The sequence below is a fragment of the Elephantulus edwardii genome, unplaced genomic scaffold (genome assembly GCF_000299155.1).
Source record: "Elephantulus edwardii isolate Elephantulus edwardi_28Jun2011 unplaced genomic scaffold, EleEdw1.0 scaffold00038, whole genome shotgun sequence".
Lineage (NCBI taxonomy): Eukaryota > Metazoa > Chordata > Mammalia > Macroscelidea > Macroscelididae > Elephantulus > Elephantulus edwardii.
Genome location: NW_006399788.1, coordinates 5,700,649 through 5,727,398, shown reverse-complemented (window position 1 = coordinate 5,727,398; position 26,750 = coordinate 5,700,649). Strand labels below are relative to the sequence as shown.

General features: G+C 48.2%; 1 protein-coding gene across 3 annotated transcripts in view; it reads left to right on the top strand.

Moving 5' to 3' along the window:
* Positions 1-2,917: 2,917 nt before the first annotated feature.
* GFRA2 (GDNF family receptor alpha 2) overlaps positions 2,918-26,750 on the top strand; it is a 152,364-nt gene continuing 128,531 nt past the window's right edge. The window contains exons 1-3 of one of the 3 annotated variants that reach the window (XM_006884808.1): positions 2,918-3,647; positions 8,680-8,994; positions 17,035-17,118. In XM_006884808.1, the coding sequence (XP_006884870.1) occupies positions 3,608-3,647; positions 8,680-8,994; positions 17,035-17,118 (439 nt within the window). In that variant the 5' untranslated portion in view covers positions 2,918-3,607. The remainder of the gene's footprint in view (positions 3,648-8,679; positions 8,995-17,034; positions 17,119-26,750) is intronic. The other 2 variants (XM_006884809.1, XM_006884810.1) reach the window with 2 other exon arrangements.

Sequence of the window (26,750 nt, the reverse complement as noted above, 5' to 3'; positions counted from 1 at the left end):
GTGTGTGTGTGTGTGTGTGTGTGTGTGTGAGAGAGAGAGAACGAAAAAAGGAGACTAGGAGAATGTGTGTTTGCTCATGTTCATGCACTGGAATGGGTTACAACCTCCTCTCCAATAAAATAGTTCTTTTTCCTTACTTTTTATTACTGTTCCTGCCTTTGGCAGAATTCACTCCATAAGGCAAGGAGGGCTAAAGACCAGGGGAAAGAAATGAATTAAAGACCCCAAGTATTCTCTTTCCCTCCTGCTGCACTTTATGACTCCTGGGTTTGCAGAGGAGGAAAGATCTTGGATGGACAGTAGTTCATCTCCCTAGGAGTTCAGGAGCAGCTAGGAGTGTCCCTAAGGGCAACCCAAAGGATACTGGCACCTGAGGATGTGTGCAAGTGTATCAGTGAACCTAAGGACTTGTGTTAGCACCAGCTGGGAAACCATCTCCTTCTCTGCTTATATCCTTTATTATCTAGAAAATAGTCTTGATTTCCCTTGAACTGCCAAAGCTTTCATCTCTGCTTCTCATTTATCACTTTGTTATAAGCCTCTGATTCCTCTTGTGTATTCTGCCTAAAAGAGGTGATGACTGGCAAGTTTCCGAGCACTTTCTATGAGTCGTGGAGTTTATGAAGTGTTTGGTTTTACCACACAGGAGTTTATCTAATAAAATACACACAATAGTTTATCTAATCCCCATAACAATTTTTTTAAATGTCCATTTCATAGATGAGTTTACTGAGGTTCAGGGAGATTGAATTAAATTGACCAAGATGACATGGATCACATGTGTGGCACTGAAATGAGTGAGGATGTGGAGAGTATAGTTAGGGTACCAGAAGGTCGGGAAGTAGAAGGAGGAACAGAAAGTTTATTTTTGTCAAGCTCCCGTCCGCACTTTGCCAGCATTGTAATTCCTGTGGTTTTCCATTTTTAAGAAACACACTGGCCTGAAGCCACTTCCATAAGTCTTCTAATTTTTGGAAAGAAGGTAGGAGGCCTGGTCAGAAGTGCAATCATTGCTTAATAAGGGAGTGGTCCCTAGAAAGGATAGGCTAGAAGGGGGCTTTCTTCTGCTCTCTTCTTCGGGCATTCTCAGACCAGCATCTTCACTGCCCACAAGGATGCAGCTCCATCAGTCCACCCACGGTTGAGGGAGAAGATGGAGGGGACAGAGAGGGTCCAAGCCTGAGGATGGATGGAAAGGCAGACAGGCAGGCTGGAGGAGATACTCACTGTGTGCTTGCAAGGCTCTGAGAAGCTGCGTTCCCGCCTAAATCCGCAAGATGGAAGTTGCTCCCTCTAGCTTTCCCACTAGCGAAGGCTGCTTGCTGGTTTTCAGTGACCCCTCCCCTTTTCACCCAAGTCTATTTCCAAGCATTTACTCTTCCCAGAGTCTTGTTCATTTAAAAAAAAAAAAAGAAGAAGAAGAAGAAGAAGAAGTAGAAAAGGTATCTTTAAAGGCACTATCAAACATGCCTTTGATGCAGCCCAGATCAATTTTGGGCAGCGCAGAAAGTTTAGCAGGCACTGAGTTACCCCACCCTAGCACACCGTGTGCACGCGGGAAGCTGCATGCAGGAATGTCTGCGCGAAAGCTGGAGGATGCCAGCAGCTCTAATGCAGCCGAGAACCTGTCAGTAGGGAGGGTGATAAAGGGATATATGAGTGTGTGGCCAGAGTGCGCCCTGGTGTGTGCTCCCGCGAGTCCACACCCCGCCGTCTCAGCCCCCTCTTGCCAGAATGTGTCAGCAACCTCACATTCTCCTGCTTCCCTTCCCCAGCCAGACCCTTTCTTTTTGGTGTTTCTGGGCGGATTATAATTGTAAATTCTGTGACTAAAACACTCTGGTGAGCCCGGCCCACTGACAGATGGATCAATCGTCCCTTCGTGGCGGGGGGTGGGGGGATCTCACTAGGAGCCTCAGGACTAGGGGAACCACTAGCTGTTTCGAGATGAGCACCCCAAAGCCCCGCGGGTCATCAAGATTGGGGCAAGTGGGGTCGAAAGGGGTGGCTTGGTAGAGATTCTGGCGCAGAGCCCAGGCCCAGGTTGGTCCTGAGTGGCTCCTGCCCAAACCTTTGGATATGGCTCGATCAAGTCCCTGCCTTATAGGAGGCGGTCTGCGCACCCTGCTAGGAACAGTAGCCTTCTCCCGGCGGCCGGCGGGCGCCGGGGAAGGAAAGTCAGTGAGGAAAGGGAACGCATCCTGGGGAGGACGAGGGAGCAGAGCGCCGTGGGTGTGCGGGAAAGTTCTCGAGTCTCCAGGCAGGCGCAGGGCCGGCGCTTGAGGGATCCTGTTCCGTGGTGCCATCGGGGAGAAGATGCTCCTGGTCTGAGGGGCAGACTAAGGTGCGGAAGCTGGAACCCCTCTCCACAGCCAAGCCTTTAGGATGAGTTTTTTCCCTAGAGCCATTCCCTCCCGCGCCCCCAGGATGACTGAGGTGCCCGAGACTCGGCGCTCTCGGGCTTCGTCTGAGCCTCTGAAACCCGGCGCCCGCAAGGGTAAGGGCCCTAGTAGTTGGAGGGCGAAGCCCGCCCACAGAAGTGGCACTGCGCGGGGAACGAGGGTTGCGCAGAGGCTTCGGTGGGCTTGATCTTGGACCGTAGTGGAAAGCCGGTCAGATTCCGGCCAAGGGAGGTCAGTCCGAGGAAGGGCAAGCAGCTGAGCAGTGGGAGGCAGCGGCGCAGCGTTCCTAGGCGCCACCGCCACTGCCGTGGTGCGGGCGCTGCTGCAGAGTGTCGCTGCTCCGTCGCGCGCCCGCGCCCCGCGCTGCCAGCCGCCGAGGGGCGCGGGAGCGCGAGCCTCGGTGAGGGAGCGAAGGGGGAAGGGGGCGGGCGGAGGGAGGAGCAGGGAGGGGGGTGGAGAACGAGGGAGAGCAGGGGAGAGCGAGAGCAAAAGAGCGAGTGCGAGGAGAGCCGCGCAGAGGAGCGAGAAAGACACACACGCAGAGCACACGGGCACCGGAATTCCATTAGGAAAAAAGTGAGACGAGCAAGGGTTAGTGGGAGAAGATTTCTTTTTTCTTCGTCTTGGTGCGAAACAAGCCACTCTGGTCTCTGATTCTGGAAGCTCCCGCTGGATTGTTTCTTGGCTTTCACACCCGTCGGTGGATTTCTTTCATTTTTTTTTTTTTTTTGCATTTAATTTTGACCCCCACCCTTGCCTCTTCCTACAGCTCTTCATTCTCAAATCGCCTCTTCCCTACCTTCCCAGCCCCTTCTTGGGAAGCGCAGGGGAATCGGACCCGTGGAGATCCACGCCTTCCCGGACCAACTGAGAAGAAGGTTGACCTCAGGACTGGGCTGTCGGTTCCTAAAACATATATCTATACATTACAGACGTGTGTATTTTATTTTAGTGGGAAGAGGGGGGCGTCGAGAGGCGGCCCACCGCCCTCCTTCCACCCCACCCCCTCGAGCCAGAGGCGAGAATCGCAGGACTCAGTCAGGATCTTCACCGGGTGGACTAGCTGGGATCTCCGCATTGGATTTGGGGCTGATTAACACTGCTTGGCTATTAGTATTGTTATCATTATTATTACTATTATTAATTTTTAACCCAAGGGAGAAAGAAAAAAAAAAAAAAGGAAAGAACTGTGGGATCTATTTAACATGATCTTGGCAAACGCCTTCTGCCTCTTCTTCTTTTTAGGTGAGTACCTGCGAGAGCAGCTCTCGCCTGAGCCTTGGGGGCAGAGTGGGCTGCGCGTTCCTGCGCCCGAGAGGAGCCGGGAACGCGGGGAGCGGGCGGGCGAGGGCGCAGGCGGGAGCCGGAGTCTGTGCGAGCGGGTGAGAGCTCGGCTGGGCGAGCGCGCCGCGGAACGAGCGGCGGACCGAGCCCGACCTCGGCGGTGCAGAACCGAGCGAAGCCTGGGCTGCGAGAGCCCGGGTGGAGTGACGGGAGCCGTGACTGGCTGCTTATGCGGGGGAGATTGGAAAGGAGACTTAAAACACCCCAACCATCCCCGTACACAGTCACGCGCGCGCGCACAAAGGCACATACACTCAATCACTCCTTCACACACAGACAATGATAGCATTGATTTCCTCCAAAATGATGGGTTTAAATTGCAGCGAGTTTGATTTTATTTTTTTTTTTAAATAAACTCGATTTAGAAGAGAGGAGGGGAGAAGCTTAGCTTAATGGAGGGAAAGAAAAATCACATCGGCCTCACCTTTCCAGTTGGGTTCCTGGAGTTGGTCTTGGTAGTACAGAGTGGAGGACAAGGCTTTCGCCTACAGCTCCTGGTTGGACATCTCTCTGTGGGGAAGCGCTGGCAGTCATCTTCCAACTGCCAATCAACCACTGGAAGATGTACCCCACTTGCCCACTGCTCAGAGCTCTTCCCCGCAGCTCGCTCCTTAGAACACTTTTCAAGTTTCTCCCGACCGTGGTTACCCTTCCTGCCTCTGGGTCTTGGAGCAGTTTGGTAGGTGGGAGTGGAGAGTTGGGATCACTGCCTCCTGTTTTCCCGGATGTGAAGGGGAGTGACAATGGTCAAAGTTTATTCAGATCTGGACAAAGACCGCTGCTCATTTTGCACTCGACCTCCCCTAAGGGCAGGGAGGAAGGGCTGCCTTGTACCCCTTGAAGCAGAGCAGTTTCTTTTGCATCCGGAGTTCCCAGTATGCCTTGTGAAATCTAATCTACTTGGGAGACCAGAACCTAGAGAAAGCTTTAGCGGGTAGGTGGGGATAGAGGTGAGGAAAGGAAAGTGTTTGCATGGGCTTGTGTTCACCAGCAGTCCCAGGCAAGGCAGATGTCACTGCATAGATGCACCAGAGGGGAAGACTTGCCACTATAGTGTGTATATACCAAAGGAGCACAACGTCTGCTGGTGGAGGTGCTGTTCCAGTCTTCCCTGAGCCAGGCTGCGCTGCTGGGTTCTGAGTGTGCGTTTCCCTCCTGCCTCCTACAGGAGGGCACTGGGGAAGGCCAAGGGGAGGTAGGCTCTGGTCACAGACAGCCCCTGGATCAGAAAAGGGATTCGGATTTCAGCACTGGTCAGGCCTTGGGACATTTTGTCCACCACCTTCGGCCTCCTTACCAAATGCCCCAGGGGGCTTGGCTCTGCTCTGGGGTGTGGTCTGCATTATTCTGCCTCCCATGGGCATGCCAGCTTCTCTACTGGGTGGGAGGGGCTGAGCGAGAAGGCCAGGAAGGTGCTCCAGGGCCGACTGCCATGTAGACAATCTTTCCGCCAGCTCTCTGGAAGTGGACGTTCATCCTGTTATAAAATCTGACCTTTTCCTGTTAGTACTGGCATGAAAACCCCTCTTTCTGGGTCCAGGAATGGTTAGGGCCAAAAAGAAGATGGGGAAAAAAAAATTGTGTTTCAGAAAAAGCAGCTTGGTTTCTGGCCATTGAATTGCATAGACCCTGAGCAGGCAAGGGTTCTAAGTGTGGGTGCCTCATGAAGTGTGAGATGGGGAGAATAGTGGTGAACTCAGGCCTTTTAGCCCCTACAGGGCCTAGATGTGGTCTTTCAGCTGCGGAGTCGACTCTGTTCCTTCCCAGAAGTGCCACTGGGGATCATATGCAGCGTGTGGGTATTGGGGTGTGTGTGTGTGTTTGTGTGGTCATAGCTGTCCCCTCTGGCATCTTCTCTGGGAGTATAGATGTCTGCAACCCTGGGGGCTGCGTGGTGAGAGAAAGGGGAGATAGCAGCATTCCCCTTTGACCATAACGCCTTCAGCTCAACTTTGGTTGAGAAGCCTCTTCCTGAAGTGGGATGTGGGGCATTAACAGAGTATTGACGGTTCTGGGTCAGGTTAGCAAAGAGAAGGAATAGGTTAGGTTGATGCTAAGGAAACTTAAGTCTTAGGGCTCTTTTCCTGGCAAGAAACCCCTATTTGACAGTTGACTGGAAATTTCACTTGGGGGAGACGTTTCTCCAGGAAGATAGCTTGCCTGGGTATGGGCAAAGTGCCTTCCCAGGAAAAGCACCTCCCAAGGGCCCAGGACTTTCTTGTCCCACTATTTTGACTCCATGGTTGATGCACCCAAGGAGAGAATGAGGTAGAGGAAAAGCAAATTGAGGACCAACCTGCTTTCTAATTCAAATGGAGTGATTTTAATGCAAAGAAGGCTTTTGTTGCACCACTGTATATTCTTAGTCCCAGTGAATCTTTTCTTGAGGGTTCTGAGTTGTCTCCTGATCTAGAACTTGGAAAACTCACCATAATATCATCTTACATTTACTTTCTTAGAATTCTTGGTTAAAATTTCCAGGTTGCAATGATTCCATTCTCTAGGGGCCAAGAAACCAACTAAAGTAGAGAGACAGGGACAGACAGCATTCAGACCCAGCTTGATAAAAAGATGTTTTGTCTCTTCCCAGAGTGTCATCCTGACCTGGTCACGTGTCCCAGTTCACAGTAGGGGGGATTCTTCACTTTTGTCACAGGAGTCTAGGGATCTGTAAGATTCATTCGTCCCTCGGGGCTCTGAATCCCACCTGTAGGGCAGGTAGGGTATATGTCCTTATGAACTCGGTCCCTGGGCCAGTTTCCTGATCTTTAGATGTGCTGTGAGTTAGGAGCCTACAGAAATCTGACCATGAGATGGTAGGATGCTCCTTTTTCAGTCCACCTCCAGCAGAGCAGTCTTGGGCTCAAAGTGGGAGGGCAGAAACTGACTAGATGCTGAGGATGCAGTGGAAGGCTTAGGGTTGGGCCCTACTAGAGGCTCCTAGCCGGTTGGCTAGCTGGCTGGGTGATGGCATCAGGTGCGAGTGAGGCAGTGTCAGCTCAGCTGCTCATGGGTGCTCCAGATGCACCCCATTTATGATGAGGGACCTGGGAATCTGTTGAAGTTGGGAAATAAAAATGCTGCCTTGGCTTGTTCAGGAGGATACCTCTCCAGGCACCCCATTGCCAGTGGCCACATTACATGTTAATATCTTCTTAGATTTTTGCCTGTACCCTTTCTTGTTCTGGAGTAGCAGTATGTTCAGGTGGAAGAAGGGAATGCCTCTTGCTGTGGCTCCTGAGACCTTCTGTGCCTCTGGCCTGTCCCCTGCTCCTCTGTTCTTTCTTGTATGTCTCTCCAGAAGCCTATTCCTTTTCCTTTGGCAGCTCTCTTGGAGTGATAGTCTCGCTGTCCTGAACTCTGCCTCTAGGTGTCGCTGCCTCCCTGCGGTAACTCCCCCTGAGCAGGGCCTCCTGGGGGAATGAGTGAGAAGTGTGGTTCTGGGTAGGGATGGGACGGGATGGGTTGGGGTGGGGGGCGCGTTCTGCAGTATTCTGAGGAAAGGGCTTCTGGCTTTGTAGCATCTTATATTTGAAGGCGGGTTGGAGCAGCTGGGTCATGGTGTGGATATTGTGCAGGTTTAGGACTTGGAGCTGGGTGCTTAGTTAGGAGACGACAGGGAAATGAGATGTCTGAGACTAGAGAAAAACATTTTGGAGTTTGAAAGGATTAAATGGGTTTCTTCTTGTTCCTCCCCTCCATTTCTTCTTCTCCAGCCCCCTCCCTTCTGAGTCACTGTGCCCATATCGGTTTGGACATAGTGGGGCAATGGGTGAGCAGGGTGCAGTCATTGATCCTTGTCTACTTTGGAGAAATGGGGCTGTCAATGAGGTAAGGGTTTGAAGGAGGACAGCTTTTCCCCTTTGCAGCTGATTTGTTAGCTGTCTTTTTAAAAGGGATAAAGAGGAGGGACAGGGGGATAGGGCTTTAGAGAAGGGCAGAGAACAGAGGAATGAAGGAAAAAGGACATGAGGGAGAGAAGAAAGCAAGACCATTCAGAAAGAAAAGGTGCTGGAGAAACACCTCCCATCTAGCGAAGGGGGAAAGAGAGTCAGCTGAGACACAGAGTTGTTCCTCATGTTTGCCTAACACATTTTCTTTTAGAGGGAGCCTGGGTTAGTACTAATCCTGTGGAAGGCAACGTTCAGGTGCTGGCCTGGTAGGAATTAGATTGGAAGGTGAGAAAGGAGTGGCTTCAGAAAGAGGTAGCACCTCACTTCTGGGCATGGTACAGATCATAGAGTTAGGCCTTTCTTTATTTGAAGGAACTCAGAACAAACAGGTCAGAAAGGGCTTTTCTATCCTTTGTGTAACCTTGGAATCTCATCTCCCTTCCGTGGGCCTTGGTTTCTTCAGGGGCTGGAGTCTGGATTCTGAGGTCCTAACAGGCTATGAAAGTGAAATTATTTCTGGTGGTGGCGAAGTTTAACACACTTTCATCCGGGCCCCTGGCTGGTTTCTAGGAGGAGTGGGTAGTATTAAAGTGAGATTATTCCCTCTGTGCCCTACTTGTCTGTAGAGGCTGTCACAGCCTTCTCTGGATTCTTGGCATCTTAGATGATCTGTGGTCTCCAGTGATGGTCCAGTGAAAGTTGAGCCTGCAGCCTTGCTGGCTTTCATGTGCAGGCCTTCTTGGCGCAGAGTCAGTGCGGAGGAGTGATGGCATGATGGGCACTGGAAAAGAAAATAATCCACCCAGGGGAGACTGACTCCTCCTTTGGGTTTGGGGAAGGACGTTCGTGTCTTGGGGTCCTTTCATCACTTTCTTCTCCTCCTCCCTGAATTGGTGAAGGCAATGCTGAATTGACCTTAATGTGCCTCAGTGAAAAGTGGGTACGAAGTGCCCAGAATCGTCCAAGCCCCCAGGCTTGTACCTTGGGTTGGAGGTGGTGGCGGCCCTCATTCATGCTTGTCTTCCCTCCCTGCTACCCAGACGAGACCCTCCGCTCTTTGGCCAGCCCTTCCTCCCTTCAGGGCCCCGAGCTGCACGGCTGGCGCCCCCCAGTGGACTGTGTCCGGGCCAATGAGCTGTGTGCAGCTGAATCCAACTGCAGCTCCCGCTACCGCACACTGCGGCAGTGCCTGGCAGGCCGGGACCGCAACACCATGCTGGCCAACAAGGAGTGCCAGGCGGCCCTGGAGGTCCTGCAGGAGAGTCCGCTGTACGACTGCCGCTGCAAGCGGGGCATGAAGAAGGAACTTCAGTGCTTGCAGATCTACTGGAGCATCCACCTGGGGCTGACCGAGGGTAAGCCCTGGTGGCACCTTGGAGAGGGGGGCGATGGTGGTGGTGGTGGCGGTGGTAATGGTGATGGTGAGGTGGTGATGGAGGTGGGGTGCATGGAGAACCAGGGGTTCAGGAGGAGGACTTGGTCATGGAATCAACTGGCCAGCTCTCCATCTGCCAGGGGAACCTAGAACCCAGGAGGTGTAACCACCTGCTGTAGGATGGCTGCCATTGTTGGAGAAGACCAGGAGACAGCAGGAGGCAGAGTGGCCGTGGGAAAGGCAGAGAGGGTGAAGTAGTGGGAAGAAGAGAATGAGGACTGGAGAAACGGGGCAAAGAGGAAGACAAGCAAAAGACAGTGTGATGCAGCTGCAGCAGCAACAGCAGCAGATGAGGCAAAAGTTACCAGGCAAATGGGGAAAACTTTGAGGGAGAAAGGGCAGACCTTGCTGAAGAGAGGAGGTGAGCCCCTTCATGCGCTGCTGCCTGAGGAATGGAGATGAGGGGCTGTCTGTCTTTCCATCCTTCCTGAACCTGGCTGCCTGCTCTCAGGAGCCTTGGCCTTTCAGAGTACTTCCTCCACAGCTGGCCTAGGTGCTTTTTCTAGGCCTTTGAGCTGTAAGTAGGCAGCAGGTTCCCCATTCCCTGGGTACCTGCCTTGATATCTCAAGCAGAAAATCTACGTATTCTACCCCCAGTGACTTCTCTACTCCATCTCTTTCCCTCTCAGCTGGGGTGTGAAAGACTTGTACACACTTCAGGGGGATTGGCCGCCTAGGTCAGATGTTGATTTTTTTTTTTTAGTTCACCAAACATTTATTGAGAGTTTGCTTATTTATTGAGCCTCACGTTCATAGAACTCACCATTTAGGGATGCAGAGAAGTCAGGGGTTTCTGTAATTTGGTGGCATTGCTATTACAGTAAAGAAAACACAGGGTGCTGTGGTGGCACATTGTGGGGCATCTTATCCCTTCTTAAGAAATATCCTAAGTCTTCCTGTGAGAATTGGCTTCCAACCTGAAACTATGGGAGTTACATGGGTGAGGAGAGTACAGGCAGAGGGTGTGAGGTCGAGGGACCAGCATGGGCTGAGGCCTGGATGTGAGAGAGTTGAGCCAAGTTAGACAACAGTAAGTAACAAAGTGTGAGTAGAGAGTAAAGCTGAAAGTGGTCATGAAGTGAGGAGAGGCCAGGAAGGTTGTAAGATGATGCGACTCAGTCGTATCAACTGTGATATTATCAGAATAATGCTTTAGACAAAACCCTTATCTAATTCCAGTGAAGAACAGCTGAAAGAGGGAGTGTTTGGAGGCATTGCTGTAATACAGTCCAGGAATGATGGTGGCTGAGCCAGGACTGTGGTTGTAAATAGTAAACTCAACAGGTCTTCATGATTAATTAAAGTTAAGACAGTAAGAGGGAGGAGAGGAGTCAAAGATGGTATCATGTTTTCTGTCTTCAGTGTCTGGGCAGATGACGATGCCGTTCAAATAAATAGAAGCCAAGCTTTTAGTAGGAGAGGGCAAAGAATTTGAAAGTTTATTTGGGAGCGGGTGCCTGGCAGCCGGAAGGGCATGAAAGTTTGGAGCTTGGATGAGGACTTTGGACCGGAGATAGAGTTCTAGGAGTTGATGTCCACCTACAAGTGGTAACTGAGCCGGTGGGGTGAGTGAGAAAACTCAGGGAAATTGTGGAGAGTTAAAAGCAGCAGCAGGGGCACAGCTCTGAAGACCACCCCACAGTTAAGCATGGTGGAGGAAGAAAGGCTAGAAGTGTGACAGAGGAGGCACTGCAGAGCGGTAGGCAGAAACCCAGGAAAACAAGGGCAACATAACCCATTCTCAGAAGGAAGGAGAGGCAGCCACATCCAATACTTGAGATTAAACAGGAGAAGGACTGAAAACTTTCCTCAGTGCCCTGGGTGACTGGGGAGAGTGGCCAGTGGCCGGGGAGAGGAGGAGAGCCTGGGAATTAGGGATGATCAATATGAACTACTCCTTCTAGAATCTTGGTATGTCGTTGTTGTGTGCCATTGAGTTGGAACTTACCCATAGCTGACCCTCAGTGGGTTTTCAGAGGCAGAAAATTGCATGGGAGGAGATTGCCCATCCTTCTCCCATGGAGCAACTTTTGTACTAGAACCATGAGCCTTTGGGACTGCAGCACAGCTTCTTACCACTAGGCTATGAGTAGACCAGCATCTTTTTTTTATTTTATTTTTAAGATGAGAGTAGCCTGAGCATTTTAAATTTTGAAGGAAGGATAGGCGAGATAGAGGTGTTGAGAGGAAGAAAGGGGTCCTCTGTAGAGCAGTGTCTTCTTGGGCAGGAGGGAGTGGACCGGGAGCATGGGGAGGGATCAGCCTGAGATCAGAGGAAAACCAATGTACAAGGTGCTGAAAAGGAAGGAGGAGACCGACATGCATCTGTGGGTATAGAGGCAAGAGAGACGGATTCCTAACTTGGGTCCAGGAAAGTTAAAATATGTCCTAAATATAGGAGTAAGATGTGCATGTGATTATTAAGGGTATTAGTGGTAAGGAGCTCATTGCCATGTCAGGTACATGGTTCGAATTCACCAGCTGCTTTGTGGGAGAAAGATGGACACCCTTCTCCTGTGCAATTAACTTCCTCTGAAAGCCTGCTGGAGGGTCGGCTATGAGTTGGATCTGACTCAAGGCATATAATGACAGCAACAGCAATAACACAAAACTTCTCCCGAATCAAGTGGTTTTTGCTCCCATTTCTAGATATCTTGACTGCTAACAGCGACCAAAGAGAGGGCGGTATGTCACAAAGCACATTGCTTTATTCTGTATGGGACGAGGAGTGTCGTCATCTTGAGCCTGCCTCTCTATTGTACCAAAAATGTAAGGCTTCTGGCTCAGTGAGCTTGGCCTTTTTGCTTCTTGTTTTCTTTCTGACAGCCTTCAGTTTCAACCCAAAGCATATTGGCTCAGTAAAGCCAGGTGGGAAGGCTGGGCCTTTTAGTACAAACAGCCCTTCACATCTCAGTGGTTCCTCTTGCATCATTGCCTCTGAGCTCAGAGGACTGTGATGAGTTGAGCCTGAGAAACTGAGGTGTTGTGACAATCACAATGCCTTGTAGGTTTGAAGACCCTTTCAATCTAACAGGGTCCCCAGGTATCGTAATTGATTTGCTCCTGATTACTAACCTAAAGGCTGGCTGTTCAAACTCACTCACTCTTTCCCTGGAAGAAAGTTCTTGGTGATCTGCTTCCTTTTATAAAGATTACAGTGTCTGATACCTATGAAGTCACCATAGGTTGTAATAGACTCAATAACAATGAGTTCTTAGTTTAATTTCAAACCCATTGCCTGTGGAATGCCTGGTTGGAGACAATGAATTTCTAGTTCCAAGTCTTAGAATGATCTACTCACTCATTTAATCAACAAACACTTGCTGAGAATTTACTATGAATGAAGAAACATTCTATGCCAAGAAACTTGGAGGATAGCTGTCTGACTAACTGACTGGAAGAGATCTATATTTGTTCTTATTACCAAGAAAGGTGATCCAGCAGAATGTGGAAACTATTGAACAATATAATTAATACCACATGCAAGCAAAATCTTACAGAAGATCATACAAAATAGTTAGAACAGTACATTACAGAGAACTGCCAGAAGTTCAAGCTGGGTATAGAAGAGGCTTTGGCACCAGGTATATCATTGCTGAAAGCTGATAATACCAGAAGAATATTTATTTGTGTTTTATTGATTATGCAAATGCATTTGGCTGTGTAGATCTTAACAAATTATAGCTAACATTGAAAAGAATGGGAGTCCCAGAACACTTAATTGTGTTCATATGAAACCTATACCTAGACCAACAGGCTGTTGTCTGAATAGAGCAAGGGAACACTATTTAAAATTAAGAAAGGTTTAAGAATTAAACCTTTAAGAATTAAGAAAGGGTTGTATCCTCTTTCCATACCTATTCAATTTGTATGTTGAGAAAATAATTAAAGGACCTGATCTCAACTGAAGAAGAATGTGGTATCAGATTTGGAGGAAGACTCAACAATCTGATTTATGCAGGTGATACAACCTTACTTGCCTCGAGTGAGGGGGACTTGAAATGTTTGCTGCTGAAGATCAAAGACTACAACCTTCAATATGGGTTGTATCTCAACATCAAGAAAAAAAATTCTCATACTGGACTGATAGGCAACATCGTGATAGATGGAGAAAAGATTGAAATTGCCAGTAATTTTATCTTACTTGGATTCACAGTTAACATAGTAGTCAGGAGATCAGGAAACATACTGCATTTGACAAGTCTCCTGCTAGGGACTTCTCCAGATTACTGAGCATCAATGTTGTCAGTTTAATGATTAAGGTGGTGCCTGATTCAGGTCATGATCTTTTCAATCATTTGCTACAATGAGTAAGGATGACAGAAGGAGAATAAATGTCTTTGAGCTGTGATGTTAGAGAAAAGTACTTAATATCCCAAGAACACGCATATCTTGGAAAAAGTGCAGCCAGAGTGCTCCTTGGAGACAAAGATGACAAAGCTTCATCTCACATACTCAGAGCATGTTGCTATGAGAGACTATTCTTTGGAAAAGGGTATTAAGCTTGGAAAGGTGGAGGGTCAGCAAAAGAAAGGATGAGCCTTAACAAGATGAATTGACACAGGGAGTGCAGCAATGGGCTCAAGTATGCCATAAATGAGGAGAACGGCACAGGCTAGGACAGGTTTCAGATATGTTGGTCATAGGGGTACTATGAGTTGTACTCAACTCAATGGCACATAACAACAACATCATGAATAAAGAAGCCATAGTCCTTGAGCAGCTAAGGGCCTGGAAGACCTTTTTCCTAGGCCCTTCTCAGGATAGCAGACCACCTGGGTTTCTCCTTCCTCGGAAGCCTGCTGCTTTGTCTATGGCTCAGTCTTGGGTCCAGAGATAGTTCAGGACTGGACAAAAGGAGCAAAGAGGCCTTTTGACACAAGGCAATGCTCCTGTAAGTGATAGGGTCTATCTACCTGGAAGTGAATTATTCATGGCCAACGTTGCCCAGTCTCCCTAGGGGCTGCAAGTACTTCCCTCTCTTTTCTTAATCAGACTTAATTGCCTGGCTTGAGCTTTGCACAGAAGGGATGGAAAGAGTCACTGAGAAGAATAATTTTAGATTTTCCCTCTGATTCTTGGCTTCTTGTTTCCTACTGATGGGTTTTGCTGTTGGACTTCACTCCACATTCTCTGCCTACTGAGGATAGGTTCATATTCTTTACTCTGAGGTCCTCAGCATATGGGGAAAAAGCTGATGGGTGACAGTGGGGGAAGGAGAGTGGGCTATGGTAGGAATGTAGTCTCAAAAGATGTGACTACAAAGGGCCCAGAGATCATATGGTCTCACCTCCTCCTTTGGCTTCCCCCCTCATTTGAGGAGGAAGATGAGCCTCATATAAATACAATAAGCTGATGGACAAACCCAAGAGGGCACACAGGACTCCTCAGCTTCCCTTTTCACTGCTCTAGGGAAGACCTCATGGTGGTAGGCCTGTCTTTTCCTTTGGTCATCGCCACCACTGTAACCAGCAATATTTACACAATACTTGGGCTGTTACTACTGGTTACCTGGAGTATTAGAGAGCACATTTCTCAGGGACATTGAAATTTAGAATCACCTTAATTGTTTGGACAAAATAGAGAATAGACCTCTCTGACATGTCCCTCCCAAGCTGGGGCCCTGGAACATCATGAATCTGGCTTCATCCTGGCTCCTGGGCCACCTGAGTGTCCCTGGCCTCAGAATTTCTCACTGGTGAGTCTTGCTGCAGGAACTTGTTGGTTTAAAGAGGAAGGAACCTCTCAAATGGCCCTGGAAGATGAAGTGTTCCCCTAGAGACCCTTTAATCAATCATCTTGACGAATTTGTCTCCAGGCACAGAAATATATGAGATGCAGGAGAAAGAGACTGACCCTCCTCTCCATCCAGGAACCCATCCAGTTGGTGGAAGACTTGATCTGTAAAAAGTTCAACTACTTTACTATCTTGTTCAAGAACAACTTGGTTCCAATAGCATTTTCCTTTTTTGGAGATGGTATTGGTAATAGTTAAGAATATGAGCTCTTGGCCATTACCTAGGTTTAAAGTCTAACTTTGCCACTTACCAACTCTGTGACTTAGAGCAAACTCCTTAGTGTATCTGGGTCTCAGTTTAAAATAAGGGTACTAGTGGAACCCACCACATAGGCTGTTTGAGGATTAAATGAGCTAATATAGCTTGGGAGCTCAGGGGGCCTAGTAGGTAGGGAGTTGCATTGCAAACTCAAAGATAAATGGTTTGAATTCACCAGCTGCTCCTCGGGAGAAAAAAGCACAGTCTCTTCCTGTGCATTTTACAGCCTTTGAAAACCACTATGACTGACTGTGAGTTGATGACGGCCGTGAGTTGGGTTTTTGAATAAACCTAAAATTTTTTCAATAGTGCTTTCAATGGCACATAGAAAGCACAGTATAATATTATGTTATTATGAAAGTAGCTCCCCAAGGTAAATACATTTACATAATACAGAATACATTTGACCCCTCCAAAAATAGTAATGTCAAGTAATCCCATCATGGGGAGTTTTTTCTGGGTAGTATACAGGTTAGTGGATACAGTGGTGTACACTGAGATTCAATGGTCTGTGGTGCTCCTGAAGGCCTACGGAAAAGGTGGGACTGGAGACAAGCCTTAAAGAGTGAATAGCATTTGAAGTAGGCCAGTTGGCAAATGTGGTCAGTCACCTGCTGTGCCGGACGTTGCAGGCCATAAAGAATGCTTTTATGAGGTAAAGGGAAGAGTGGAAGCAATTATACCAAGAAGAAAAGCACTTCTTGCTCCTCTGGGGTTCTGTACCCCTTTTCTGGAAGACTGCTGGTGTATGTAACTGACAGACTCCTTGTTCTGTGGACCAGCAGAGGGCAGGGTGCATCTCTAGGCTCGGCCTCTGGTGACCCCCTGGGTCAGGGTGAAGGTGTTTCTTACAGAAGGTTCTAAGGACAGATGTTTGTAAGAATGGGTGGTCCTTTCCTGCAGGTGGTCTCATGGAGTGTGCCTGTGACATGGACTCTGGGCGGGTGGAAGATCAATGTGTGAGGCTGTGGGTCATCACCTGTTTCCTCCGCCCCCTCAACCCACGTGCACAGTCTGAGTGATTATCCATTGATTTTTCTTCACAGTATTGTCTCAGGAGGACGTTTTCTTTTCTGTTGAGGTCTTGACAGAGGGGGCGGGCTTCCCAGTGAGGTGGTGGTGAGACTATTCAGGGCAGCCTGTGTGCTATTTATCTCCTGTCATTTACTTGCTTTTCCCTTTCCTGAGCCCCTGATACACCCTGAGCCATGAAGAGAAAGTCTGATGAGCTTCAGGCAGATGTGGAAGACAGGTAGCGTGTGTGAAGGAGGGGTGAGGCAGACAGGGGCTGGTGAGCAGGTCCTTCAGTGGTGACAAGACTGTTAGCAAAGAGGAAATATTAGCTCCCATTCATGGCCTGGACAAAGAAAAGGTAGTGCCGTGGGAAAGAATATCTATGTAAGGATCAGGGGGCTGGGAGTCCAGCTGGAGCTTCTTCATGAAGAGCTGTGTGACCTAAGGCAAGTTGCTTGGCTTCTCTGAATCCCCTCAGGGCCCTGTCCTGTGAAATGGAGGTATTTGTACTCTGATCTTGGAGGGCCTTTCCAGCTTCAAATCCTGTGATTTGTACATGGCTTTCCACAGGATATTGTGTCCATGTCTTCTGTGCCTTCTTTTTGGAGCATGTGGAAATCTTTAGAAGAGAGTTGGTCATACAGGGAGTTCCAGGAGAGAAATTTCAATTCTGACCTCTTTTTTTTTTTTTGGTCGGGGGACGTCTGTTCTAGTTGGCAAGATGTGAACTTCCTAGATGAATTGCTAGTCATTTCCCTCATAACTTTTCACTGTGGGAAGGACTTTCTCATATACCACCCGCTTTCATAGCACAAGCCCCTGCAGCGGAATTTTCCTCAGTGTCTGATGCTGGTTTCTAGCCTGTGTCTAATGCTGGTTCTCTCTTCCAGGTGAGGAGTTTTACGAAGCCTCACCCTATGAGCCCGTCACCTCCCGCCTCTCGGACATCTTCAGGCTTGCTTCAATCTTCTCAGGTAAGTGGCTCCGAGCGCCTTGGCTCCCTCTTGTCCCGTGGTAGTGAGAGCTCTGGGCGTGGACTTGGGTGTCCTGAACTTCATTTACCTCTGCTCTTATCACAAGTCTTTTAACGTTTCCGAACTTCATCTGTAAATTGGAACCAAGTGTTTATAGATGTTGCTTAGCACCACACTCATCATCTAGGGCTTCTTGAGTTTGAAATCTGGTGTCACGCTCCTGATTTGTCATCCATCTTGCCCTGCTGGTTCCCATCTGTACCTCAGTTCCTCAGCTGTGGAATGAGAGAGAATAATAGTACCTGCCTTGCTGGATTATTGAGAGGACAAAATGAGTCACTAGATTGTGAAGGGCTCAGAAGGCTGCTGGGGACGCGTGGCAGTCAGTAGTCATTAGCTGTGGTTGTGGCTGTGAGCATTTCCAGAGTGCCTCCTGCCCGGAGCTTTCCTTAGCCATTTCCCCCTCTCATCTTCTCCCTTGCCTGGAAGTCCTGCTTCAAACCGTTTCATTCCCTAGTCCTAGTCTTTTCTGGGAAGTAAGGCACCATGTTGAGGTCTAATTTTGCTGCTCGTAAGCCATATATTGGAAACATTGAGGTTTTTCTTAGTTCTCCTTTTGTAAATTTGTTCCCTTTGGTAGTTGGGAGACTAGTGAGCTCGGGCACTGGGGCAGGGTTTCACCAGGGTGGGCTTACCCAGTGAGCAAGATACAAACGTGCTTGTGGACGTGGTGAAGTCCACATGAAACTGTTCACTGCCGATTCGAACATAAGCACAAGTAAGCCCCTGCTTGCCATCCTTACTGGATACCCTGTCTTTGTCAGGGATTGTACGTTTGAAACAAGGCTTTCATTCTGTGGGAAGGTGCTGTGGGTTTGGAGAGAGACCTATGCCAGCCATGCCTACAAGCAGAATCTTTGATCTCGGAAGGTTTCTGAAGCGCCTGTTAGTCTAAGGCAGTAATTCTCAACTGCAGCACTATTGACATTTTGGGTTGAGTAATTCTTTGTCATGCGATGCTCTACTTAGCAGTGTTTCTAGCATCTACCCATGAGATACCAATAGCATCTCCCCTGCATTGATTATCAGAATGTCTTCAGACAGTGCCAAGTGTCTTCTAGGGAACAAAATCATTACTTTTTGAGAACCACTGGAGCTCTGGTGGCCTCGTGGGTGAGGAATTGTGCTGCCAACACAAAGGCTTGTGGCTCAACTCCACTAACTTCTGCTCTGAGGGTGAGGACGGGCAATCTCCTCCTGTGTGATTTATAGCCTTGGAAAACCTATAGAGGGTTCAGCTATAAGTCAGTTACAACTCATTGGCACCTAACAACAACAATAACTACCTTTCTAATATAAGGCCCTCCAGCAAGACCTTTACCTTTCCAAAGAATTCTCTCAGGCAGTGTTTTAAAATTCCCCTCCCCTTCCACCATTATCACACATCTGTAAGAGAAAAAAAAATTAGTTTTTCTTAACAAGATAAGTGAAATACTTAGGAATACAATTGTGCAGGTAAGGTTGCATTTTAGAGGTTCCCAAGGCATTGTAATGCTCCATTTCTTCTGTTCCCAAATAAAAGCCCACTTTTGCTCTCTTAGAGGTGATGCGTCCTGCTGTGGAGGGTGCACGTGCTAACCTTTTGACCTGGGGACATTGTGGATGTCCCTGATGGCAGATTGGCCCTGTTGGCAGAAGGTGGCCATCTGGCCTGTCTTTCAGTGCTGGTTGTATGCAGGGGCTCAAGGGGGTGAGTGGAATGGTGAACGTCCTGCACTGTGCTCTTACCATCGTAACATCCCAGTCGGGTGATAGTGGAGGTGTTGGGCTTGGAGCAGGTTCCAGTCTGGTTCTGCCTATAGTTACCGTGGTACCTCAGGCAGGTCTTGCCGGCCTTATGGGACTGGATATTCTGTTGGGCTGACTAAGTTCTCTTCTAATACAGATACTCTGACTTTCTGATTAGTTTTGAATACAAATTCACTATATTACACTCTTTTAATGCAATATTCTAGGGCTGAGATGCAGGTTAAGGACCTCACTGGCATGTGGATTCTATGCTGAGGATGCCCTGGTGGCTCTGAGTGCACTTCCCACCCTGCTGCAGCTTAGGTATTGCTGGGATACTAATACATGGAGAAGATGCCACTGGATTACCTCCAGAAATAAATAACTTTTACTTGTCCTCTGACTGCTGGAGATCAGAGGCCTTCACCTTAGCCCAGACCCCTGCTGCTTCCTAGAGTCACATTTGAGTATCTTGCGAGCAGAAAATCTTTACTTAATGGACTTGACATTCTGCGGGACAAGGATGTTGACAAGACAAATGAGGAAATTACTAGGTCTGTAGCTCACAGAACAGTTACCCGCTGCCCAGAGATAACTGGGCCCCACACAGCCCTCACTCAGTATCTGTACTCTGGGGACCGCTTCCCACTGTGAGAATAAGGCTTTCTGGCAAGATCCCTCTTTGTAGTTCCTGATGACTCTACTCCTCCCAGAGCAGCCCTGGAGTTGGGTGAGGGGGCATCCTGCATGGAGAAACAGGGACACATAGTAGGTTTGGGAGGATAGAACAAGACAGAGGAGAGAGAAGAGCCTGTCACCAGGAAATCAGTCAGGTCATGGGGTGTGCAGTAAAAAGAAGGCTGGGATCAGGGAGATCAAGATTGCAGTGCAGACTCTGCCACAAGCTCTCTGTGGGACTTCAGGCTGGTTCCTGCTCTGCCTTTTCTTCCCAACCTTGTTCTTATCACACACACTCATTGCTGTCCAGTTAGAACCTACTAATAACCCACCTTCTAGCAGGTTTCTGAGGCTGTAAATAGCACGAGAGGAGATTGCACATCCTTTTCCTGCAGAGCTGCCATACAGCCAAAGAGGGTTGGCTTTTGGGTTAACAGTGTAGTTTGCTATGGACTGAGTCACTGGTATACTAGGGTGGTGAGAGGAGGCTACTTAACCAGCTTGGGGCTCGGGACAATGCAGACTCACTGCCTCTGTGGCCCGTGGGCTATGGGATCAATATCTGAACATAGATAGAACCCACTTGTGTCATGCTGGGGGGATGCCCTGCCCTCAGTAATCAAAGGCCCTTCCCTGATGGTTTAGGATTATGGGATTGATAAAGTTAGGGTACTATAGGATTGGATGGAGAGCCTTCCACACTTCTCATTTCACTGTCCTTGGGTGGAAAAGCTCTATGTGGTAGGAGAAAGACTCTTGGTAGCCTCTTTCTTAGCCTGTATGACCCCTGAAGAGTATGATATCAAGGACTTGAAGAAGAATACTATTGTATCTTTGGGGATCAGTTGCTACCATCTCTTTTTCATCTAATATCTGAGAATTTGGGATCTTATTTTACGGGCCTCTAAGAATGTATTCTCTTTGTCTCTTGACTTTTTATAAAAAAGACTCCTCTAAAACCTTTTGACAGGCAGAAGCCTGGGAAAGGGCAGATCTTCCTCTTCTCTCTTCTGGACCACCCTTGAGTGGCCTTGGGTTCTGTTACTGGAGCTAAGATTCCTGTGGTCAGCTGTCCTGAGTCTAAGGCAATGTGGAAAGAGGAGAGCAGTTGGCTCCATCAGTAACCTTGCAGACAGTGATGCTGGAGACATCCAGATGTTCTGCCCTAGTCTTAGAGATGAGAACTAGTTCATAGAGAAGAGCTGAGGTTTGCTCTGTTTCTAGCATGGAGGCAGCCTGGTGCACTGGAAGGCCTTAAGCCAGATGGTCCTGGCCTTGAATCCTGACATAGTCACCTAGAGATGTGTGAGCATGTGAGTCTTGGGGCTCATTTTGACCTTTTAGAGCTATAGTGCTTGTATTTGTAAGGTGCAGTGTGATACTTACATAAAAGATTAATAAAAAGGTTTCAGTGAGAATGCAAGTAAACAGTGCCTGCTTTATGGCAAGGTCTGTACTTGACTTAATGAAGTCAGCCATTCCTGAGTTGTGTTTAGTCGATGTAAGTTGTCTTCTAGAAGGGTTCCAGAAGTCGGACAAGTGAAAGTTGAAAGTCCCTCCCATCACCAGACTTCTATAAACCTGAGAATATTGAGTCTAGCTGGTCACTTCTGGGGAGATGGGTGAAGATGGAATGAGGCAGAGAAGAGAAAGAGAAGATTCTCAGGGCAAGAAAGACTCTCAGACAGAGGTTGCTGGGGAAGGGTGAAGTGGAGACAGCAGGAGTGAGAGCCAGAGTGGAGAGCAGGGATGAGGAGGTGTGCCCACACAGCAGGAGCCAGGGAGATCAAAGCCAGGATGAAAGGGACTGGGCGGGCCAGCCAGCGTGGTGGCTCACAGCAACTGGAGCCAGACCTAAGTGACAAGAAGAAGCCTCAACAGACAGATGGCTGTTCCTGTCAGCAGGTGCTGCCTCTGCATTTCCCGTGTGGGGTGGGGTGGCCTCCAGAGTCTCTGGTGTCCCATACAGGCCTTGCCAGAGGCATAAGCACAGGGAAGTTTATGGAAACACATTTTCTTTTTTATAGCCTGAAAGGAACTTAGAGATCATCAAGGCCCACTCCTTCCACCTGGCAGAAAAGGAAATTGAGGTCTACGAGGTGGGCCGTTGCTGGCCGGTGTCAGACCTTTAGATCACCTCTAAGCTTCAGTTTCTCTTTAACAATGTGGGACTGATAGAAACATTTTCTGGAGTTGTTTTTTCTTTCTTTCTAGGGTTTTTAAAAATTATTTTTCTCCTCCAAACACTTAATGAAGTAATGAAGTAAATACTCAGCCTAGTGCTTGACATAGTGCACTAAAAATATGTTTGCTGCTTAAAACCTATTAGGTGATGTCTCCAAGATCAAATGGGCATTACCGTGGCAGCACTGCCTACAACCTGGCATTCAGGAAATCACTGGATGCTTCTCTGATGGTGTGCACCTGCTTGGTGGCCGCTGGAGTGTGAGGTGACTGTGATTATCTGATGGCAGCGTGACTGCCAGAGTGTTGGGCAGTGACGGATTGAGTGTGCTGCCCTATGCCGGGGTGGGAATACAAGGAAGCTGGTGAGGTGGTGTGCTGGCTTTTCATGGATCTGGAAGGTGCTTTTCGGTAGGAGTCATGAGCAGTATTTGCTTTGGTTTACCGACAAACTTCTAAGGTGGGTCACCTGCCTGGATGGAGCCAGGAGAGGGTAAGGGACAGGAAAGGCAGATGGCTTCTGCTTTCGGGGGCGGGGTGCTGCCTCTGCATTTTTGCTTCTGGATGGAATGGCTGCTAGGGTCTCTGGTGTACCATAACAACAGGCCTTTCTAGAAGCATAGGGAATATTTATAGAAGCACATTTTTCTCATCTCTAACATTCTTGTGAGAGGCCCTAGTATTTTTTTTTTTAAAATTTAAATTCAAAAGAGTAAGGAGCCGTGTTCAAATCCTGCTTCTGCCAGTAAACCTTCTGAATGCCCCTGTGGGGTGAATGCCCCCTCCCCCAAGGGCCATAGCTCTTGGCTCTTTTTCGTGGTGCTTACTTCCCTCCTGTGTGTTGGCTGGGTGTGTGATTGTGGGTACCACTTTCCTATTGTATACTGTGTCTGTTCTTCTCTGTATTCTCCCTGGGTGCCTAATGTGTATCCATAAGAGATTTGGAACAGTGGCTGAAACATGGCCTTTGAGGTCTGCAAGTCCTAATTGTGAGTTCTAACCTTGTCATTTTCAGCTGCCTTTTAATTTGACCCTTTTGAGTCTCATTTTCCTCCTCTGTACAGTGGAGTAGTTCAGCCTGCCCTGCAGGACCATTACAAGACTGGAAATTATACACGCACAGTGGCTGGTGGGAAGGAGTATGCTTGGATGGTGGTAATGGGCGTCATTGTCCAGGGAGTGGGTGGAAGAAGTCAATGGTTTAGTGTGGGGATGTTAGACATGCACAGGGGGCAAAAGGTAGCAGAGAGGTCCAAACATTTGTGAGGTGTCGTGTATGCATTCCATCTTAAGAGCACCTGAGATCTGAGGAGGTGTTGATCCTGCGCTGGTGCTCAGTAAGAGCTTGATGGAGAACAGGGCTATGAGCCTGATGTTGGAGGAACATCATTCTACTGCTCAGTGTGTTCCAGATACAGTATAAGACACTGCATTAGAATGAAGCAGACACATGTTCCCATTGTTCTGTGTGGAAACCCACTGGTGGTGTGTTGTTAGTGAACGTATACACTTCAAGCGTACAAGAGAGATAGCAACTAGTGGTGTCCTGGGAAATCAGGGAAGTCCTCAAGAGGAGAGAATGGACTGTGCATGCTGTTTCTGGCAGGGGCGCAGTTTCTTTCTTTCTTTCTTTTAAAAATTTTTTTTATTAATTTAGTTTGTTTATTTTTCATTTCAATGAACATCTACAGAGATTTTGGAATTCCATTCATTCATTGTTGCACCCTTCTCTCCCCCTCCCCCCGCCGTTTGCTCCTCTCCTTGAAAAGCAAAAGAAAAACTCCCTCATTGGTACACAATCCCCCCTGCACCTCCCCAAACCCCACCCCCTACCCCCAAATATAATCCACTCTGCAACCCTTATTGCATACTCCTATGATAAAAATAATGCCCTAAAATATAATACTTTTAGACTATTCTCTCCCCCATAGACTTCAATGCCGTAAACATATTTCATCCAGTTTTTCTCAGTCTTACCCCCACCCCAATGCCAGCCTCATTCTAATTTTAATGAACATTTACAGACTTTGGATTTCCATTAATTTATTGTTGTATTTTGCATTTTTCTCCCTGTCCACCCCTCCGCCCAATTTGTTCTTCTCTTTGAAAAGTAAAAGAAAAAATCTTTCATTGTTATACAATCCCTCCCCCAAGTCCACTCCACTATGCAGCTTTCCTTCTGGACTCCTGCCATGATAATAATACCTAATAATTTATCCCTTTTAAACAGTGCTCTCCCTCAACTGTTTCAATGCAGTATACATTATTTATCCCCTCTTTCTCAGTCTCCCCTCAGTCCCGATGTCAGTCCAATTGTACAATAGTGGCACTATGCAATATTTGTCCTTTTGTAACTGAGATATTTCACTCAGCATAATGTCCTCCAGGGTCACCCATTTTATATAATATTTCATGAGTTCTTTGTGAGGCGTTTCCAGGCCTGACTAAGCTTGGGGTGATGAAGGGGCCAGCACCAGCTCTGTGGCTGGAACCCAGAGCCTGGTGAGTTCAGAGGGCGGTGAATGGAAGCCCTTGTGGTGAATGAGGGAGTGGCTTCTCTGGAGTCTCTTCTCAGGGCTGGACTTGTGGGCACATCTGCCCTGGACTTCTGGGTGATGGAGCACCAAGCACTTGCCTGGTTAGGCTGGCCTGGGTCCTTAGGAAGGAGCTGAGATGTTGTGGGTGGGAGAGAAAACTTAACTGTGGACTCCAGAGTCAATCAATCTCTCCCTAAAAATCAGAACAGCGTCTCTAGGGGTGGGGACTAGGGAGTAGACCTGGCTCACCCTTGGCCTCATCTTTTGGCTTCTGTTGGGTGCCAAGGGAGACTTCTCATTTCTGAGTCTGCCCATCAGTGCACCCCATGCTTCATCAAGGAGGTTCCCTACATGCCTGGGCTGTTGAATGGAGGCTAAGGGCTTTCCTATTTTAGAGGTTCTAACTGGTGCCTCTGAGGGACCTCTCTGAGGGAGAGGGGAGGGGGCTGAGGATTGAAGGCCAGCGGAGAATTGAAGGCACAGGCAGCCTTGCTCCCTGCCCCCCATCATGGTGGCTCAGGCGATAAACTGCTTATCCTCAGGTTGTCTCCCTGAGCTGAATGCAGAAGCGTGTTATTTAAATTTAAAAAATCACATTCTTCCTCTAACAGCTGTCAGAGACTCTGAGTGTCAATGAAAATTGGGCTTTTGCTGCAGCTATGCCACCTCCTCCACCTCCCCTTTCAGAGAGGATTCACCTGATGACCAAGAGGAGGGGATGGTTTTTAGGGGGTGCCAGGGGGAGGAGAAGGGTGGGATGTAGGGGTGCGTGGAGTCAGGGTACCAAGCGACTGTTGCATACTGATCCGCAGTTGGGACCACCTGGGAGGAACCACCTTCCCCATCAAGGACAGCATCTGCAGGGAAATTGAAGGAAGAGGCATTTCTCCTCTTTTATTTGATTTTTTTTTCTTGCTCCCCATCAACGCCAGTGACCTCAGGCTCCTGTCAGTGAGATTTGCTTGTGCTGAGATGTGAGCAGGATGTTACTGACTTCGTGTTTTGTTGCCTTGTGTCCAGAGAAGATTTTCTATGGAAAAAAAAGAACAACAAGAGAACAAAATTGAACCTCAAGAAAGTCTTTTTTTAACGGTAGAATTTTGGGTACTGTGGTTGGAAGACTTTTGTTTTTGCTGAGGTTATTTTCTGGCCCCTTACAAAGAAAATCTTTGAGGGAATTCCTTCCTTCTCCTTCTGTGTATAAGGTAGACTGTGCCAGTTGCTGAGATGCGTCTCTTCTGGCTAGATGCTTCCTGTTCTTTATTAGCTCCTGTGATGCTCTTGTGGGATTCTTTCCTCCCAGAGCTTACTCCAAGCTTAACCACTAACTGTACTCGGTCTAGTTTATCTTGATGTAAAACAAGATTTGAGTAAATGGACTGGAAACTTCCCTCCAACTGTATCTCTTCACTTACTCCTTTAACTCCATGGGAATGTGTAGAAAGACATATTTCTACAAGGAGGGTTAGCAGGAGTGAGGGTGAGTGCGTATGTACGGACGTGTGTATGGATGGATGGGAATGAAAATATGTGTGGTCCATAGAGTGTGAGAGTGTGGGGAACGGTGGCAGTGTGTAGGGGGTAGGGTGCGTGTGGGGGGCGTGGTTATGGGTTTTGGCAGTGATATCCTGTGTATAAGCGAAAAAAGAAGAAGAGGGAGTAAGCAGAGATGAGCGATATGGCACATCCTTGAAGAGAGCAGATTCTCAGTTATTATCCCTTCAGGGAATCACCACTACCTTCAAACCCCTTTTTTTATCTTGTAGGGCAGCGCAGGGAGAGTTGTACAGGAATAAAAACAGAAGGGCCACTTTGCTTTTTGTTGAGTTGGAACCGACTCATAGCTGACCCTGTAGTGAGTTTTCAGAGGCAGTAAATCATATGGGATATTGACCATCTTTCTCCTGAGGAGCAGCGGCGGGCCTTTGGGTTGTCAGTGCATCTGCTTAGCACATAACCACTGGAGCTCAGAGGGGCCGCTGCTGTTGTTATGGCTGTTATATGCTATCGAGTCAACCACAAGTCCTAAAGACCCTAAGAAAAGCAGATCTGAACCTTGCCTTATCCTGTTCCATTCCCGTCATCCCTCATATGTTGTTGTTGCTATGTGCTGTCCAGTCGCTTGTGACTCATAGCGACCCTATGTACAACAGCCCTAAACTCTGCTCTGTCCTGTGCCAATCGCACTGTCTCTGACACTCCCATCCCAATTATCCCAGTCACTGAATCAATTCACCTCAGAGAGGGCCTTCCTTTCCTGCGCTGTCCCTCCACCCTCCCAAGCATGATGTCCCTCTCCAAGGACCGGTCTCTCCTCACAACATGTCCAAAGTATGTTAGATGGAGCCTCAGAATCCTTGCCTCCAAGGAGCCACCCAGTTTAACCCTTTCCAGGACAAATCTGTTTGTTTTCCTAGCAGTCCATGGTATTCTCAGTACTCTTCT